We start from the raw sequence: 13272 nt of genomic DNA, 5'->3' as shown, positions 1-13272 counted from the left end.
CATCCAATACAACTAAGTTCCCTCCTCTCTCTCTCTCTCCCTCCCCCATTCTCCTCTCCCTCCCCCCGTCTCGTCGATTCTGCGCGGGTACGATCGTGTTATCCGGATTATCCGGAAATCCGTCAAATCGAGACAATCGATGGAACATATATATATATATAGGGACCTAACCGGTTGGAGAATGCTCGAAATAGAGCGTGATTCGTGACCCCAGAGGTGGCGGTGAATTAATTTATCCGGACGGTTCAAGGATTAAAATATTTCCCCGGGAGCAAATTGAATCGGCACGTTCGCTTGTTTTGTCGCCGATTTAACCGGCGATCGATAGACGGCGGACGATAGACGGGAGCGTGTTTAAGAGAGGGTGGCGAGAGTGTGGTCTCTGGACGAAGGAGAGATAGTATTGTAACTCGTTATTACCTTGATGAAAACGGAAGAGGAGAAAGAAGAGAGAGAGAGAGAAGGAGAGAGGGGAAAAAATGGAATGCGGATCCATTAAAAAGTTTAGACACGTTCATAAAGCGAGAAGTTCGAAGGGGTTCGTTAGACATTTCAATCAACCGAACAATTAATGTTTTGCCAACCGCGATGCCGCCCGGAAAGATAATTAAACGAATGAATCCACACGTAATAGGAAAAAGTTCTTTGATGCAGCTTTGCTTTTTTCCAGCTTCGTTTCCTCTCTCGTCGCTTTTTCAACCTCATTATTTATCTTATCGTGCACCTCTATGAAAAAATTAATTTATCCGCGAAATGCTTTCGGGCGCTATTTTCCCAACGTTATAAATATCCAGAATTGGATTTTTATTAATTTGCCCGTTCCACTTTCTTGGGAAACGCGAAATCAGCTTTCGGTATCGATTATTCGGGGATATATTCAGGGAAACGTTCGTATCGTCGATCGTTTCTCCAACGTATGCTCATTGAACGAGACCTCATCGTTCCACGAAGATCGTTCGTCGAAATGGAAAAACGTAAAATCGGTGAAATTATTTACGATACCTTGAGAAATTACGCCCAGCCCGATAAACCGAGTTTTGCGCGCGGGGCAAAATTTATAATCGCGTTCCAGGCATAAATCGGTAGGGAACAACGGCCGCTTTCACCGGCGAGAAACCCTTCGGAAATTGTACGTTTCCACGAAAATTTGTCGAGAAATTTGTTCTGCCAGAATTCCTGGTGGTCGATGAGGAGGATAACTCGTCCCTGAAGTGCAGTAACCTCGGCACAAGAGTCTCGGACCCTCTCTCTAACATCGCAAGAAGGTCTTATGACCCGTGCAAAATGAATGCATCCCCTCACAGGCTGCATCCTTTTCATCCTCCTCGTTCGTGGGGCTCACCTCTATTGAACCATCCGCTAAATCGAGCGTATCCGTAAAAACGAAATACGAAATTTCATTTGAATTTCTTTCGCCTCTTCTCCACCTTTCAACCCCATTCCCGTTATTTATTCTTTATCTTTATCCCGAAGTAGGGAGCAACGGGGCTTGATAAATGTATTTACATAGAGATTGCACGAAGTCAAGAGAATTCCCTCGCGTCACACCGTTCCTCCTCTCCCTTCTTCCTCCTCTTTCGAGGAATCGTCCGAGGCAAATGGAAATTTACCAGGGAGAACGAGTACAGAGCGATTAAAACGCGCGTGTCAGGTGATGCGGGGGGCGCGGAAACCTGTCGGAAACCTGTGAAACGAAGGGATGGACGAGTGTATTTTCAGGGAAGAAAATGAACGTGAGGAGGTAGTTTTGCCCGTTTCAGTCGTGGAAAACCATCCCCTCGATGCGGTTACGTCGGTTTCCTCCTTGTGCCCATCTCTCTTTTCGCTCTCCCCTCCTTCTCTCCCCCGCAACCCTACTTGCGTATCCCGAACAGGTTACAAACGACGGCCACGGTATTACAAGCCGCAAATTACACCCCTACCACCACCACCCTTTCCTGCCACGTGAATGTGCGAGCCCAAGACTGTTGGATTACACCAGTCCGAAACCTTCCGCCGGAAAATACCGCTCTGCCCTTCTCGAAAACGAAACGATCCGGATGAATTAGAGAGAAGGATATTAACTGTCGTTTGACGTTAGACGATTATCGACAGCCCTTATCGGGTTAAAGCGCGAAAATGTTATTTCATCGCGAGTATATATATAGGACGAGAGACGATTCCACGATCGTATAAGCTGGAGAGGAAATACCTTTTCAACTTGCTCAAACAAGACGTTGCCTCGCACGTGTGCCCGTTCATAAATTACGACTTATTCGTCCTTTCCCGTTTGGCCGATCCGTGTTCACGTCGGCGGAAAGTTGGCGGAAATTCATTACGGAATTACACCCGCGGATTTCCCAAACGATGAGTTACTGCGCTCCGTGGCTCTCCTTTAATCGGCCGGATAACATCGCGACGCGAATAATATTTCTAAGTTTCCCTGGTTAATGAGGATAGATCGGAGACCGGTTGAATTTAGAGTTCGGCGATTAAACTTCGCGTTTCGCACGAGAGAGCCACGGTGAAAAAGCATGGGCTCGTAAAGAATCGAGTTTCGTTAAACGTTTGCGTTAAGGCGAAGGAGGCAGAGGGAGGAATCAAGTTGTTGGCCAAAAATTAGCGCGAGGAAGGAGAAAGTTTGCCGTGTAATCTCGCGCTGCGGTTTAATTTTCCGGAATTATGCACCCGCCGGAAATGCGCGCGTATCTGAAATCCTCATTTTCTACCGGCGATCCTTTTCGCCTTTTCGGTCGTAATAACGCGGCACGGGCAGCACTCGCGGTATTGCCTTGTTTCATTAATTAATTTACACCAGCCGCAACACTGGATTACCGGGCTCACGAACGATTTCGTTCTTCTCGAGTAGACCTCGTCTTAAAAGGTATCGTAACACGGCCTGAAGGGAAGGAAAAAAAGTGTGTGTATGTGTGTGTATCGACCCTTACTTGCCCCCTTATTGGGGTGCGGTATAAAATTACGCACCAACTTGATGAGAACTCTTAAGTAGGACCATACGCGGAGGTGAGTCATAATTTTAATTGGAACGTAAATTTTTCTTTAATTTGATGTCTAAATTGTTGGTCGTTCGCGTGGAAAAATAGAAACTGCGAAAGAGTTTTAGTGAAATTGAGATGGAAACGGTGGATCGCGCTTCGCCGTGGAAATATTTTTCGTATTTCGATGCTCGAGGAAAATAAAGGAGACCGAGGGGCAAAAATTGGAATGGCGCGAGAGCGAGATAGACGTGAATAATAAGAAAGGAAGTAACGTGGGATTAGGATTAGAAAGTTTTCGATGAAAAACGTTTCTATGGATTCGATTCGTTGGCGCGAAAACGAGTCAAATATAGCAGCCAGTCAGTCGGATAACTACAAAGAAAACGTTCACAGACGAGGGTATTATTTTTTACGATCGTGACACTCCAGAGACGAACTTCATCCACCGGGTATGTTCGCAGGTGCTCCATATTTCATACCCTGTTGCTTTCAACATGCGGATATGTTACGTTGAGGATACGTTAGTTCTTACGCTTTAAAATGAAAATATATGTCGCTACGGCAACAATGAACAGAAAAATATATACAAGATACTTGTGCAATACTTTTTAACATATTCTACGCCGACTTGAGTTTGAATAACAATTTTTAAAGGGATGGAATACGATTGAATGCGATAGAACAATCACATTTTATAGTTTTTACAATGCGACAGCAACGTTGACACGAATATAAAAGCTACGAAACAATGGAACGAAGGTTCAAAGAAGGTTTATTAAATAATATTTCCTTTATTTTCAATATTAAGTATTTATTACATACAAGCATTTATACAATACGAAGTATTTTTAGACATGACTGATGATATTTAGCATTCTCAGTATTTGTATGTTTAGAAACATTTGTTCGTATGTATTGGGATTATTATTATTGTTATTATTATTATAGTTATTATTATTACGTGTCCTTATAGAATAGTTTTAGTTAGACCGAATAGAATAGTTTGAATAAATAAACTCGATAATATAAGTCATTGCGTAAATTCTGTCTCGGAAAGCAACGACATAGTTTTATGATTAAAAATAATCCGCGTGGATTATCGAGTTATGATACGTAAAACTGATTTGAATCCTCGTATCGATGTCGTTAACTACGCGCTTAAGAAGCTTAGGCGATTAAAGTGTCTTAGGATTGTAATGCTTCTGTACAGCAATGTGCTAAAATTTCTCGATAAAAATACATATATATTTTTTTTTTTTCGTTATCGTTAAAATATTAATTCTTAGGTTTTGCGTAAGAGAAATCATTTTGGGATACAAAACACTGCGGCATTACATACATACATATATATATATGTATATGTATATATATATATATATGTGTGCTCGACGTTCTTAAATTAAACAATTTTGAGGGGGGAGGGAGAAAAAACCGGTAACAAGCATGCAGCGTGAAATTTCTTTTAAATCGATCGCAATAGAACGTATGCGGAAAGAATTCATAAGAGAACTCTTAATATTGTACGTAGCACAAACATGAAAAGGTTAAAAAAAAAAAAAAAAGAGAAGAAAAGAAAGAGAAAACAAACGGTACATGGAGTTTGCATAGAGTCGTGATATATCGTGATATCCTTTCATGTCGATGACTTTTCTCTTTTTTTATATTTCTTTCATCTCTGCTACTTGAAAACCAAGATATTCGAATTTATACTTTATTATTATTCCTCGTATAAACAACTTTGTATATGGGACAATATTACGCACTTTTTTGCAAGTGTTAAACACAAAGCATGCTAATTGATTTCATAATAGTATGCCACAATAGTAACAAATAAACTCATGTCATAGACACCAATTACAATGTTTGCTCGATAACATCAGGCTTTAAAATTATGATCTTCTATCTGTATACTAGAGTATGATACCACTAGAATGAATAGCCACTACGATAATGGATAACGCAATACGAGCTTGGAATTTTGTTCACACAATTTTCACGAATTATTCGAGCTCCTTGCTAAAAATTTCTATCATAATTATGCTAATGTATCATCTTTTATTGAAACATTTTACCGTAGATTTGTGTTTCATTTTCTATCGCAACTATAGCAAAACATCATTTACAAACAAAGTAACGATACTATCGATTCCTTATTTTATAAACGTATGCAGTGGCTATTTCACAATGCAATCGTCGTCTTCGTCATCGTCGTCATCATCACAGCTAGAAAATTTATGTTAGATTCGCGAAAACGTAACAGTAATGAAATCTAGTGGATACCTAAAGTACCAATATTAGGTGAGTTTTCTAATATATATAAAAAAAAACAAAAAAAAATAATAATAAAATAATAATAATAAAGAAAAAAAGGAGAATATGATAAAAACAGTAAAATTGCTTGACTAGTGAGCGCACGCCCCAAAATGTAGTATGGAAGAAATGTGTTCTTTTTTTTTTTTTTTCTTTACATCATATCTGCAGAAGATCTTACTAGATATGACTATATGTATATAATATATATTCGTTTTCTATACTCAAATTCTATAGGTAATATTATACTATCTCTTATATAAGGACAATCATTGGAGCTTACCTCCTACGTCATTTTGGCAGATATAAGTTTCAGTAAAATATTTCAACCAATTCATCATATCTTGTGCTATCTTGTTTGTCAAGCCGTTTTACACGTTCGTTTACGTATAAAGATTTCATTGTACCGATTGTTCGCGTCGTCAAAATTCGATAAAATCTCGTTCCATTACAATTCTCGATAAAAACTTTTCTAAACGCGACACGTTATGGGCGAATTATAATTACGCGTGAAATTAATTTAATGAAATTTTTTTCTTTTAATACAATAAAATATATACGCGTATTTCAAATCAATAATTTTATAAACAGGCCTTATTCCCTTTAAAGGTTCTTCTAAAAAGATTTATATCTAATAGCATACGATAACGGACTGAGTTGCCTATTTGCTGTTACATAATATTAATAATTAACATTATATATTATTTTACATTTCTCGTGACGTTTAAGGACAAAGTAGTCTTTTTTTTTCTTTTTCTTTTTCTTTTTGACGTAGTGCCCCCCGTTTTTCTCTACTTAGGTCTCCATTTCTACACATCGATAGCGCTTATTTACATTATTTCATAAATGACATCGTTTCGAATATTATATACCCGTTGCTCGCTGCAAAGCACAGGCATTTCATTTTTTTTAAATTCTTTTTTTTCAATCCAATCGCTCTCTTCTTCCTTTCACCAGAATGATTAATACGCGCATTATGATAAAAGATCTGTAGATCAAGAACAGTGTGTTACATTCACATCGTATACATCAGAAGTCAGTATCGCGATAATAATACGCAAACGTACCTGGTACTTGACTATTATCTTGTGGTTTGTTGTTCATAAAAGAATCCTGGAACGGATTTACATTGGCATTAGCAGCGGTAGGCATATACGTGTTTGCCATTGGAGTGAAAGGTATAGCTGCTGGATTTAGGTTCGAGTTGAGGGTGTCTTCATTGGCCAAATTGGATGTCAGTTGGAGTATTGGACCACTACTGCTATTACTGAGAGAGTCGAATTCCGTTAGGTCTAACAGGTTGTTGGTCACGTTGTTTTGTTTGCTATAAAATCAGCGAAAGGAAACATACAAATACTAAATAATAGGCGATTAATACTACTAGATACTACCGCATCAGCTTTATCGTAATTTCTAAGATAAAAATTATAACCACTAAATTGATCAAGCCAATCATAGGCGATTCGTATCGAGAAACTATTTTGCTATATATTAATGTGTGCAATAACTCGTACAATTATTTGTTAAAAACTATTTTTTATATCTTAATTTAAAAGTTATATATGTATATTCTTTTAAATGTCTAATACGTCTAAAAGATTTTAACGAACAATGAAGGTGAAATAAAGAATTAATAGGCTATGTACTGAATCTTTTCAAATTATTCGTCTCGTATCAAATTATAATTATAAAAAAATTTGAAAGCAAACATTAATCTTGAAAACTTATCTTACAATCGACTTAATTTGCGATAATATTTAATCTTGCATCAGCACTATTATATCTTACTAATATTTTGAAAGGCAGCTACTTTAATACTGTAAAGCAGCTATAAAAAAAAAGCATTTCTATATATTTGAGAACTTACAAAAAAATTTTATGGCATAACGTAAATTGTATAAGAAACACAATTAACATAGAAAAGAATTTCTCTTTTCGATAAAATTATACATTAAGTAATATAGATAAATGATTACCATACAGCAGGTTTTATCGATAATGATTTTTGAACCATATTCCTATTTTCTCTCATTCATAGATAGAATAAGATGAAAAATGTTCATGCCCGGCATAGTTAATTTCCTATAGGGATCGTGGAATGGATTGTGTGAAATATATATATGTATATATATGTATTTTTTTTTTCTTACAACAAAAAAATAACTTTAAAATGTGTGGAGGTTGATAGTACATAGCAAAAGTAGACAGTAAGTTGACACGTACTGCTGGATGATATACAACGCAAACATAAAGAACACGTACAAAGTAGAGCAAAGAAAAGTAGAAGCCACACCATATCGATACAATTAATTCACAACATGCAATGGTGGTAATAAAGTCGATAAGAAGAAATGTTAATACGAACATTGTACTTAAGGCATACACGTTGAGCTTGAGTGGTAACTAGTAGTGGAGGAAAGATAAAGTAATAGCTCACCAAAGATTACACACTGTAAATATAAAAATATATGAAAACATAATAACATATAGAAACAGTGTATCTTTGATGAACTTTTGTGATAAAATTATAGACAAAATTTTTTAGATGAGTCATTAAATTTATGCTATTTATCCTTCTTTACATTATGTACACTGAATTTATTATTGATTAATTGATATTTAACGCTATAGCTCTGTTAGTTTCTTAACATTTCCATGCTTTGTATAACATTACATTTTTTTTTTATGCCATTAACATATTACTAAAAAGAATCGGCGTACAATATAAGTTAAATTTTTCATTATTCCTTTAGATATCTACCTAAAAATAGTATATTTTTAAACTAGCACACGATTAAATATAAATTATAAAATATATATAAGTATAATAGATAATACACAATATACATTCCTCATACCTCTCGAGTTACCGATAATATAATATTATATATAATTTGTTAGTTATATTAATATAGTCGTGCGATTAGATGAATTTTTATTAGCAATATATAATTGCCATAAATATTTTTTTTTTATATTTGTCAACCATTGCTCTGACTACTTTTGCAATGTACAATATAGTATGTAAAGTCGTTTGCATTATAATGATAGTTTATTATAAAGCAATTTTTACCGAGCTAAATGGAATTTTATAAGCAGTTCCTTCCGATGTGACTCATGGATAAAGCGCAATAAATTTTTGTTATTTAAATAACTATGTATAGTGTACATATAGCGTAGATATATTTTCAAACTTAATTTTTCCGTTATCATACGGGTATCACAAAAAACATCTCAAACAACAAAATTCATTACATTATATACATATTAACGATTCTCATATTAATTCTCAACATACCATGTGCCTTTATAATTCAGAATAATCGTATTACAGGATTATGATTTTTTAACATATATTTCTTAATTGTTCTTTTCTAGAACAATTAAACAATGCATTTATTAATTTTTTTTTTTGTTTTATGGTCAAAAAATCATATGTTATGCTTATTATATGTATATTTAATGTGGCACATTTTTTACTTCTATTATATGTATATGAATATATATATATATATTCGTTTAGAAAACAATATTCACACTCTAGCCATTTTATTCGGTATTTAACATTCTAATTGAAAAAACGGAAGGCTACGATAAAAAATAATAATATTAAATCTGCAACAACAATGATAAAATTACATAGATAAAAGCAATATTATTATTAAGCAGTAATTTGGATATAGAGTAACTAATTAAATAAATTTTAAAAATTGTTATTTATAGTTCACATTGTATGCATGTGCGTGTCTATTAATTTCTTGTGAGTCTATAAACAACTTTATATTGTATAAATGACTAGAGCGGTACCCTGAATCATTCATTATATGAACTGCCCTATATATATTCGTGTTAAATTAAGATTTAAGAATACATTTAATATTAATAATTACGAATGCACTTTTCACGTATTATTCTATGTTAGCATGTACGTTCATGATACTTGTAGTGTTACATATGATTCGTATTCCGATTCAGATTTATTATATTTTGATTTTTTTTCTTTACTTTTTTATGATTTCAACACATTTTAACCTTTTTTTTTCTTTTTTCAATTATATTTTATACGACGAACACGTTCATATATATTTATGAACGGCACTAAAAATCAGTCAATAGTTTTATTTTTATAATGGCTAGTATTGTGCAATTATTTATATTATATTAATTATATTAGCCATAATTTTGCTTTCTAAACGAAACTACAATTAAGTTTAGTAAATATATATATATATATATATTTGTATATCATATTCGCACAAAATTCTAGATAAAATATGCATTTCGTAGAAATGATATTCTAAAATATTCGCTATTTATTATTTTTCGGATTAAAAAGATTGTTTCTTTTTTTTTTTGAAAAATATTCTTATTCTATGCGACGAAAAAAAAAACTAAAAAATGAAATAAATATATTCTCATAAAATATGAAAATTTCTAATGCGTGGGTATACACTGTGTAAGGAGCAACGTTCGCTAAACTGATATAAGCCTTGTACGGGCATTCATAATATTATTATTGTCGAATGATCTAAAAACCAAATGAACTTACAATTCTTTGAGATGCTCTTCGATGTTATTTTTCAGTTTTTATTATCGATGAGAAATCCAGTTATATCTTGGATTTTTTTTTTTAACGATGGTTGGTAAATGTCAGTATAACTCTTACGCTAATATAAATGCTCGTTACGAATCTGTAACTTTGAAGTTGTTATACTTACACAGTGGCATTATCCAGTGTAATTGATTGACTGTTGATACCGTTTCCATGATTTGTATGATGACCATTCAGTTCTCCTTCCACATTACCCTGATTATTATCCAATACAATTTTATTTTCATTAATGCCATTACTATGCGTGCCGTTATGCACAATGTCCGTAGTAGTATTGTTTTCCGTATGATGAGCACGCTGCTCTCCGCTAATGAATTGTTGAGTCGCCTCGGATATCAGACTGGCTGTCATAACATCCTCGCTTTTATTAACTGGTGCTGTTTTATTTTCATCGTTAGGACTGTCTTCTTTCAACTTATCGCCATCACCACCTTCACCCTACAAATTACACCCACATAAACATCCCTTATTCATCAATAAAAAAATTAATCAACGAATAATTAATTACGATAAATTTACAATCTCACCTTCGTAGGTGTGTTACTCTGATTCTTTCCACGAGTTCTAAGCATAATTGCTTCGACGCGTTTACGTCTAGCAAGTCTCTCTTCCTCTTCTCTCTTAACACGTTCCGCCATTTCGATCCGCTGTCTGTAACATCATTTAATCGATAAACACTTCGGGGATAATATACAAAACCGTGTCATTTGAAAGAAATCATCCGACCTTTCCGCTTCTTCCCTCGCTTTCCGCTCAGCCTCCTCTTTCTCCTGTTTCTGACGAGCCTCCTCTTCCCTTCTTCTCCTATCCTCTTCCTCGCGACGTTTCGCTTCCTCTATCGCCAGTCTCAGTCTCTGTTCTTCAGCTTCTCGAGCTTCGTTAGCCAAACGAAGCGTTTCCTCCTCCAAACGCCGCTGTTCCTCCTCTTCGGCGCGCAATCTTTCGGCCTCTAAACGGGCTTCTTCCTCCTGTAAAAGGATACAGAAGTCTCTTTATGAAGTCTCCTTCCCTCGTCGTCCACGAACAATGCGATCTTTCATACGGAGGACCTATTTAAAACCTCACCTGTCGTTGGCGTTCAAGTTCGGCTTCCCGTTCAGCCTGCTCTCTAGCTAATCTTCTACGTTCAGCTATAGCTGCCTTAGCTTCCTCTTCTGTAGTGATCCGGATCTTCGCTATCATCGACGCTGGAAAAAAGAAATTTCAAGAAAAAAAGGAAAGAAAAAGAATTTATTCCTCGATCCTCTCAATATCATATTCCAATATTCAAAGGGTCCAACTTAGCTTACCAGACATATCGACCTGTTCCTCCACGTTGCTCTCCGACTTTGCCTCGGCTTCCTTCTTGGCAGCTTTGGGCGTTTCTTGAGATCGCACAGCCGATTGATTCTCCTGATTCAAATTAGTCTCGTCCTTCGCCTGCTTGGACACGATATTGGATTGTTCTATAACGGCCGGCTTCTTCACCTCGTCGTTACCCTGTTCCGCGGCGTTTATCTCCTGCTGCAATTAATTAAACGAAACGAGAATATAAACGGCGATCGATCATCGAGCGGGGAGCGGACCACGTATTTCATCTCGTTAACGAACGAGAAAATTAATTACTTGTGTTTTCTCGCTGCCTTGATCTTTCTTCTCCTCGTGCTTATCCTCAAATTTATCCTCCTTCCCTTCGCTTTTTATTATCTCCCCGGTACTACCGCGGATCAATGGAGCGTTCTCGGCGCCAGGACTCTGCAACGGTGTCACTTTCGGGGTTATCCGGGGTGAAGCCTTCGCGTTCTTCACCAGCTTCTCGCTCGGCTTCTTCATCTCCGCCGATTTCGGTGTAGACGTTTTCTTTGGAGTGCTATGGACCTTTGGCAGTGGCGGCTTCGAATCTTTCGGCGACTTTGTCTCGCTCACTAAATCTGTACAATTCATCCCACCAATTTATTTCACCCTAACTGTCCACGTAACACTCTTCTGTTATCTATTACGTACACGCGAGGTATTTAAATGTGCAATCTCGAGTCAATAACAAGAGGAAGAAGATAATCAGTAATGATTCAAAAAAAAAAAAAAAAAAAAGCAAGAAGAATCAATGGAAAAAAAAGAATTATACCGTGACTGATAAAAAAAGAAAAAGAAAAAACACTAACAAAAATAGCAGAAAAATCAACAAGTTGAGATAAAATAGAAAAACCGGAAAAAAGAGACGCGGGCAAAGTGTCGGCAAACAAAGTATTCGGGTCCAAGTATCGCGCGGTTAAAAGAGAATTTCTTCTCGTCGAATGGATTCGCACGCTCGTTGCGCCCGTGCGAAACGAGCACTTTCGAGCGGCGGCACTCTTCGTTTGCCCGTTTATTTTTTTTCTTTTTCTTTTTCTTTTTCTTTTTTCTTTTTTTTTTAAATAACGAAAAAAAGAGTATTCAAAAAAAGGCATGCTCACTGTGTCGTTCTGTGACCGAAACACCGGTACCGGCAATAGAAGCAGGTCGCGGTCGACGCGGGGCAGCTGTACGGGGACGCAGATTGACGTTACTGCTGCCCACACTGCTGGCGCTTTGCTGACTCATGGAGCTGTGCGGTCGTGATGGGCTGTTCGGTGTCACCTCCCCGCTGCGGATGCCTACGCGTACCCACCCAAGGTGAACATCTCTTGATTTACGTGTGTTTTATGGATTTGCGTTTGTCACGCGTTAAAAAAACATTCGAGCGAGTAAGTGAGATCGCCGTGAAATGCGGCGGTCCTTCGTGTCGTTGCCGCGGCATTTCACAAGTGTATCTTTCTCCTTTTCTCGTGCCTGTGTTTACACGTCGTTCGATCGTCTCACACACACACACACGCGTCAGATCGAGCACGATGCCGCGATGCTGACGCATTGGTATAGATCGTATACGTATACTGTCTCGACAAACTGATCGTATTTTCTTTGTCTCCTTTTTTTTTTTTTTTCATCTTTTCCGATCGATTTATATCAATAACATTCGAGCAAACGTGGATAATATATATATATGTAATATATATGTATGTATATATATTAAAAAAGATACAAGTAGCGAAATTAAATAGAAAACAAGCACCGCCACCAAAAATATTATTGATCGTGTCGTATATGTGAGATGTATGTACATCGGAGAGTATTATAAATTGAGAGGAAAAAAAAAAAAAAAAAAGAGGCAGAAATAAATATAAATAATTTAAAGAAACAAGACGTAACGAAAGATATTATGATACCTCGTTAACGCAGCAAGAAAGAAAAGAATCGAAGAACGAAAGTGGAGCGATAAATGTATTGCACACTAAATACGATTGCGGTTCGTCTGTACACAGTCTATTATTGTGCGTAAAAAACGTGTGTATACGTGGTAATATATATATATTTATA

The 13272-nt window shown here is 36.2% G+C and overlaps 1 protein-coding gene across 50 annotated transcripts in view; it reads right to left on the bottom strand.

Annotated features, from left to right (window-relative positions):
* Positions 1-3768: 3768 nt before the first annotated feature.
* LOC108002582 (MAP7 domain-containing protein 1) overlaps positions 3769-13272 on the bottom strand; it is a 142760-nt gene continuing 133256 nt past the window's right edge. For 49 of the 50 annotated variants that reach the window (XM_062071221.1, XM_062071225.1, XM_062071232.1 and 46 more), the window contains 9 exons: positions 12333-12512; positions 11506-11810; positions 11190-11403; positions 10966-11087; positions 10627-10868; positions 10428-10551; positions 10007-10338; positions 6356-6612; positions 3769-6276 (listed from right to left, as the gene is read on the bottom strand). In XM_062071221.1, the coding sequence (XP_061927205.1) occupies positions 6263-6276; positions 6356-6612; positions 10007-10338; positions 10428-10551; positions 10627-10868; positions 10966-11087; positions 11190-11403; positions 11506-11810; positions 12333-12512 (1790 nt within the window). In that variant the 3' untranslated portion in view covers positions 3769-6262. The remainder of the gene's footprint in view (positions 6277-6355; positions 6613-10006; positions 10339-10427; positions 10552-10626; positions 10869-10965; positions 11088-11189; positions 11404-11505; positions 11811-12332; positions 12513-13272) is intronic. The other variant, XM_062071192.1, reaches the window with a different exon arrangement.

The sequence above is a fragment of the Apis cerana genome, linkage group LG2, assembly GCF_029169275.1.
Source record: "Apis cerana isolate GH-2021 linkage group LG2, AcerK_1.0, whole genome shotgun sequence".
NCBI classification, from domain to species: Eukaryota; Metazoa; Arthropoda; class Insecta; order Hymenoptera; family Apidae; genus Apis; species Apis cerana.
The sequence above is the reverse complement of the archived record's forward strand: the minus strand, read 5'-3'. Positions and strand labels throughout refer to the sequence as shown.